General features: G+C 37.6%; 1 protein-coding gene across 1 annotated transcript; it reads right to left on the minus strand.

The window, feature by feature from the left end:
• Positions 1-1,099: 1,099 nt before the first annotated feature.
• On the minus strand, positions 1,100-1,852 carry LOC127108372 (uncharacterized). Its single transcript, XM_051045835.1, has 4 exons — positions 1,699-1,852; positions 1,539-1,608; positions 1,336-1,431; positions 1,100-1,239 (listed from the first exon to the last, which is right to left on the minus strand). Exons 1-4 carry the CDS (start codon positions 1,785-1,787, stop codon positions 1,147-1,149), a joined length of 348 nt encoding a protein of 115 aa, XP_050901792.1. The 5' UTR covers positions 1,788-1,852; the 3' UTR covers positions 1,100-1,146.
• Positions 1,853-6,434: the final 4,582 nt, after the last annotated feature.

A 6,434-nucleotide genomic window follows, 5' to 3' on the forward strand; every position in this document is an offset into this window, starting at 1 on the left:
CATCACGTTCGGTCAGCCTAGGGTCTGGTTGGCTGTTGACCTGTGTCACATGGGTTCTGGCGGTTGTGTGACACATTTGCAAGGAAGAATTCATCTCTCTCATTCCTAAGGGTGAATTTAATCTGGGAAGACTTTAAAATCTGTTAAGGTGCTTGCAAGCAGAAGATGTTGACACTAGAAGAGTATTTTCAAAGTACTCTTATGGTGGAAGTATTTGAAAGGAATATTGGGAAAGGATTTAAGATCAATGTCTACTTGTGCCTAGTACAAGTATGTAATTGATTATCCTTGGAGCTCAAGATAAATGATGCTTTTAAAAGATGTTGGAACATCTCATCTTCAGGATCCTGTGCAGAATCACAGGCACTACGCCAAATAAGGGAAAAGAGGGCGCTTATTTTGGCCTATAATAGCGCTTTTAAGCGCCCTCTAAAGTGGCGCTGGCATAGGTAAAGACAACGCTTTGTTTTCCTGGAGAAAGCGCTGTCTAAAGTGGCCCTCTAAGGGCCACATTATAGTGCGCTTTCAGAAAAAAGCGCCCTCTGGAGTGGTCCATAAAGGGAAACCTTAGAGGGCGCTTTCTGGAAAAAGCGCCCTCTAAAGTTGTCAATGTAAAGTGTTTAGAGGGCGCTTTCTGGAAAAAGCGCCCTCTAAAGTTGTCAATGTAAAGTGTTTAGAGGGCGCTTTCAGGAAAAAGCGCCCTCTAAAGTTGTCAATGTAAAGTGTTTAGAGGGCGCTTTCTGGACAAAGCGCCCTCTAAAGTTGTCAATGTAAAGTGTTTAGAGGGCGCTTCCTACAAAAAGCACCCTCTAAAGTGTTAGTTATTTTAAAAAAAATTGTTTGAAAAACAGTGGATATTTAATTGGTAACCTGTTCGCATGCTGCAAAAGTGTAAAATTCATATTGATTTCATCCTTTAATCCAATGTTATACACCATTAATCCATTGATATATACAACATGAATCCATTTATATACAACATTAATCCTCCATATATACAACAGTAATATATGATTCTTTGATCAACAATATACAACAACATATTCATGATTTAGTAAAAGTACAACAACAATATACAACATATATACAACAACAGCATACAACAACAACATTCCATACATATATGTACAACAATATACAACCTAGCTATATGATTCTTTGATCAACAATGAATTGACACAATTCATCCTTCATTTCATCCAAATTTGCTCTTGAGTAAGATTTGTATTCCTCAAAGTACTACAATTAAGAGAATAAAACATATTCATGATTTAGTAACAAATTAGATGAAATATCCGATAATATTAAAATAAACCCTAAGTTATTATTCCATACCATTTTTGGGATGTCTATACGATTCAACGCAATGATGTCTCTCATAAATCTCAATACAAAAAATCCGCAATCGACCGAATTATTTTGCTGAGGACACTACACAGAAAAACAAACAATATATATATAGTTAATTTCTTACAAACACTATTATAAGCAAAAAAACAAACACTATTATAAGCAAAAATAAGACACTTAATATATACCTGAACTCTGATCCAGGTAATGTCCTTCCTATTGCGGTAATTCTTTTTCGTTCTAAATTTTATTATTGCCCTAACAAAATAAAAACGTATATTGAGATCAATCTGACAGACATAATTAAATATACAAATACACACGAATATTTAGGGGAATTTCACTTACGCGTCAACCGTCTTCTTCATATTCGGATATTTACTCCAATCACCCGATAAAGAATCGAGATAATACACTATTAGTCTCGAAAGATCCATAGCAACCAACACCCAGTGACCACTGTAAAATAAAACAAAAATTTAGATGAATGAAAATTTTCTACGTAAAAGATATACATAGATTAGAATGAAATTATTAGAAAGAAAATTTAACCCGTTGCCAGAATTAAACGGTAAAAAATACAAACTGGGTGTAGTATTATCGCCGGCCGCCATGAATCTATCAACTAGATCATTCTTTACGGATGTTGGATTTTTCGTTATTAACGTTGCGTTGATACGGGAAGCAGCAATAAAATTGAAACAGTTACACAATTCATTTTCCCGCATCAATGTTACATACATATACCTTAAATAGAAATATAATAAACATTAGACTACTAATTGAAATGTGTAAATAAATTGTTCAACTAAGTAAATTATAGATTGATCGGAGTACCATATGTATGTATGAATGACAGCGATGCCCAATTCGGTGTGTTCAAAAAGTTGTTGGAAGTCCTCCTTTCCAATTATTTCGAAATGAGCAGCTCCGAAAACACCTTCATCAAAATCTATAGTACGAATGGCCCCGTGCATAATATCGGACTCATCCACCATTTTCTCAAGACGCATCATAATTTGAGATTTTGTCCCGGACGTCGTTGGAATATCCTTAGCAGCGCTTTTCAACTTTCGACCGGGAACCCAAAAATTCATATAAAATAAATCATGACTTTTTGTGATGCAATAGAATCGTTGCGTATATAATTCGATGAGTATATATATTTGTACCTCTTTTTGAGATGCAACCGACTCGATGCGTCTTGAAATCCCTTTACCAACTTTATGTGTGGGTCTTGTAGGAGTCTAACATTACCATGTAATAAGGATTGATTAAATATCACAATTGTAGCTGAATTGAAATGTGAATACTAAAAATTCATAATCATTTAGAACATATATACCTTGGCATCAGGGAAAATTAGATCTGACGACCAACCAACAAAGGATCCGACTGCATCTCGCATCAACGTTGTCTCTGAAACAACGTCAGGTAATGGTAGAACGGCGTCCGTATCTAATACAAGGTCAACCGAAACTTTCATAAATCCCACCGGGAGGGGATTATGGTGAAGTAATTCACCCGAAGTATTGTGCACTTTTCCCTTGCCAACCATGCGATAAGTTGGTGACGATAGATACAGCTGACAAGGTGAAATGCCCTAAACCAATAATAAATGTTATTGTTAACGTGTATATGTGTCAAGTAAAAAAGTGCTATTTTAATTTCATAATAACATATATAATTACCTCGGGAAATTTCGGTTGATAATTGATACTAGCTCGGTCACTAGTATCTTTTGCCTCGGAGGCGCACCTTTCCTCTCTATACCTTGCATTCTCGATTTGCAGTTGGAGTACTTGTGCCCTTAACTCCGCCAAGGTCTCCATCACCTCTTTGTTGGTAGGATTTTTTGTTTTTGGTTTTTATAAAATGACGACGGAGTCACACCAAAACCCTTACCCCTCACACGACCGGAATACTCAGGAACATTTAGTACTCGACTAAGTACGCTCCTGCAATCCTGGACCTCGGTTGAAGGTACGGTTTGGGATAAAGTCTCCTGAAATATTATTAGAGGAGATTAAAAATGAATTATATGTCTAACAAAATTTTCGATATAATTAAAGAAATAATGTTACATATACTTACACATTCGTCATAAACATTTTGGACCGCTTCAACGACAGCCCCATCCTTCCCAACCCGAGCAACCTTCTATAATACGTGCTCCGGAAGAGATGTTGCGTCACTTTTCTCCTCGGCTAGCTACACATTGAATTAGATTATAAGATCATCAATTATAACATATTGTGACAATGTATAAGCTCATAGCATTTGAATATACTCACAATTCTTTGTTGTAACCGTGCATAACCCGTACGCCCTTTTTTGTACGGATACGCGGGTTTTGATGCCCTTTTCCTATTTTTGTCGCTTACTTCCTGGATAAAAAAGTTTAAGGCATATTAGAACCAAGTAACTTAACAATTGTATAATACCATAATTAATAGACATTACATGGAATTTTTCGTTTCTTCGTTTGGCGACAAAGTTATCCCATTCATCGGCTGAAATAATCTCGGCATACTTCATTGGCCGTTCTCCTTCAACAAATTTTCCTTCCTCATCCTTGAGAAATTTGTTGCACAAAAAGGATCGAAATCCTCGGAGTCTTTTTCCGACCAATTGAATACAATATTTTTGCCGGCTTTCATCGATGTGAAAGGATCTCTAAAAAACATACACATGAAGTGTGTTATTATAAAGTAATATTATAACAATATATGGTCAACAAATAGTCAACAAAAAAAAAACATATAACAATATATGGTAAGTACCTGTATCTCCGACCATATTTTTTCTTTGCCAACCTTCAAGTCCGGACTTCTCCAATTATCACATGTAATCGGAATATGTTGTCGAACAAGAAAACCAATGTAACTTGCCAACGTTGAACCGTTAGGCTCAATTAGTTGGTCTTCAGCACTCCAATGCACTTCAAATTTTACACCCTTGTCTCTTGCACGAATGATTGACTTCATAACAGTCAATCCTCGTTTGATTTCTTTTTCAACATTGTTACGTGATCCATTCTTGTCATGGGTATCGTCTTGGTTAGCCATTTTATCTGTAATATAGAAATGATTCAATAAGACCCAAGTAAGACAATGATTTAATACGTGAACACATTCATATACCTTCCATTTCTCATGCAAAAGACCTACTGCATGCAAAAGACCAATGCAAACTCACACACACCTACTGCATGCAAAAGACCAATGCAAACTTATGGTGTTTGGAACATGAAAAAACTTGCATCCACAATCATCAAACTTCCAAGCACAAGCTCAAACACACTTCAAATGATATCAGTTTTCAATCAGAAATAAAAAACTCAGTTTGCCCTAAACAACATTAATCAACATAATGCACAAAATGTAAAACTAAGTTTAGAAAATGCCCTAATCAAACACATGAAGAAAGTGAACGGTAAAGATGGAGAAGAGAAATACCTTCAAGGTGACGGTAACGATGGAGAAGAAAGTGAACAGTGACGGTGGACGTGAACGTGAATGCAACAGCAGAAAAAGGCGACGACGACGACGACGGTGAGGGAGGGAGAACGAACGGAGGTCGAGAGTAATCGCAGTAGACGGTGGACGCAGTAGAGAGAAAACCCAGTTACGTAAACGAAATAGCTTGTAGAAAGGGAAAATAAAGAGACATGCAGTATATGTTATAATTTTAATGTTTACTAAAGGGGACCTTAGAGGACGCTTTTGTAAAAAAAGCGCCCTCTAAAGGGGGCCTAAGAGGGCGCTTCTGAAAGCGCTCTCTAAGGCTTTCCAAAAGCGCCTTCTAAACTGGAAAGGTACATGGACTTAGAGAGCGCTTTTTTAAAAGCGCCCTCTAAGGGTAACCTTAGAGGGCGCTTTCACTAAAGCGCCCTCTATTGTTGTCCCTCCATTTCCTCATTATTTTTTTTTGACTTCACTTTAGAGGGCGCTTTTTTACAAAAGCGCCCTCTAAAGGGGGCCTAAGAGGGCGCTTCTAAAAGCGCTCTCTAAGGCTTTCCAAAAGCGCCTTATAAACTGGAAATGTACATGGACATAGAGAGCGCTTTTTCAAAAGCACCCTCTAAGGTTACCCTTAGAGGGCGCTTTTAATAAAGCGTCCTCTATTGGTGTCCCTCCATTTCCTCATTATTTTTTCGCTTCACTTTAGAGTGCGCTTTGTTACAAAAGCGCCCTCTAAAGTGCGCTGTCTATTCCAATAGTATGCTCCTTATTTTTTCTCTTCACTTTAGAGTGCGCTTTTGTAATAAAGCGCCCTCTAAGGGGCGCTGTCTATTCCAGTTTTTGGCGTAGTGAGGAAGGATAGTACATTGGTTTATGATCTATCACTTTGGCGGCAGCAAAAGCATATGATCTCTGAAAAGGTTTCTTGGCAAGAAACATGTTCAGCCTTGGTGTGTACAAGAAGAAGAAAACATCATAGTTCTGATGGTGGTTACTTGGATCAATTTACTTCTGATCTAGGTAAGGAAGTGCATTAGCTAATGCATACTATGGAGTCAAGAACAAGTGGCAGCAGTCTTGACATCACAGAAACAGCTTTGCTTTAGGAAGTGGAACCCTTGGTATAGCTGAAGGGATAGTTTCTAACTGGTCCTTCTGAAGACTCATGCATCAGAGTGTCTGATGTCTTTGGAGAAGAAGCAGGGATTCATCAAGGTGTGAGCTTGGATGACTTAACTGCAAACCTGCAGGATGGAGGATGTTTACTCAAATTTGGTTCCGGAATCAAGTCTATGAGAACATTGAACTCTTGTTCTGTGAAGGGAGGAAGTTCTTTCATGTGGCAGAAGAAGGAGTTGAATTCAACAGCTAGATGTCAAAACACAATGTTATGACATTTGGTTCAACATCAGAATCTTAGTTGGTGAAGTGGCACATCAACTTGAGAGAGAAGGGTCTACAGGGGTGTAGATTGGATACTTCAAAAAACTTGAAGTTCAAGTCTCACTTGGAAGATCAAAATATCTTTGGGAGAAGTCTGATAAACGTGGAGAGGTCAAAGAATGGCATTTGACTTTTTCATATGAGGATACATGATGGAGGTAATCAACCAGTGGCATT

The sequence above is a fragment of the Lathyrus oleraceus genome, chromosome 7, assembly GCF_024323335.1.
Source record: "Lathyrus oleraceus cultivar Zhongwan6 chromosome 7, CAAS_Psat_ZW6_1.0, whole genome shotgun sequence".
Classification (NCBI taxonomy): domain Eukaryota; kingdom Viridiplantae; phylum Streptophyta; class Magnoliopsida; order Fabales; family Fabaceae; genus Lathyrus; species Lathyrus oleraceus.

Bases quoted from the DNA above. Each gene is read 5' to 3' on its own strand.
- LOC127108372 (XM_051045835.1), bottom strand. From the start codon at position 1,787: ATGGATCTTTCGAGACTAATAGTGTATTATCTCGATTCTTTATCGGGT. The intron at 1,609-1,698 runs GTAAGTGAAATT...TTATTTTGTTAG, and splicing joins ATGAAGAAGACGGTTGACGC to GGCAATAATAAAATTTAGAA. The intron at 1,432-1,538 runs GTATATATTAAG...TTTTCTGTGTAG, and splicing joins TTACCTGGATCAGAGTTCAG to TGTCCTCAGCAAAATAATTC.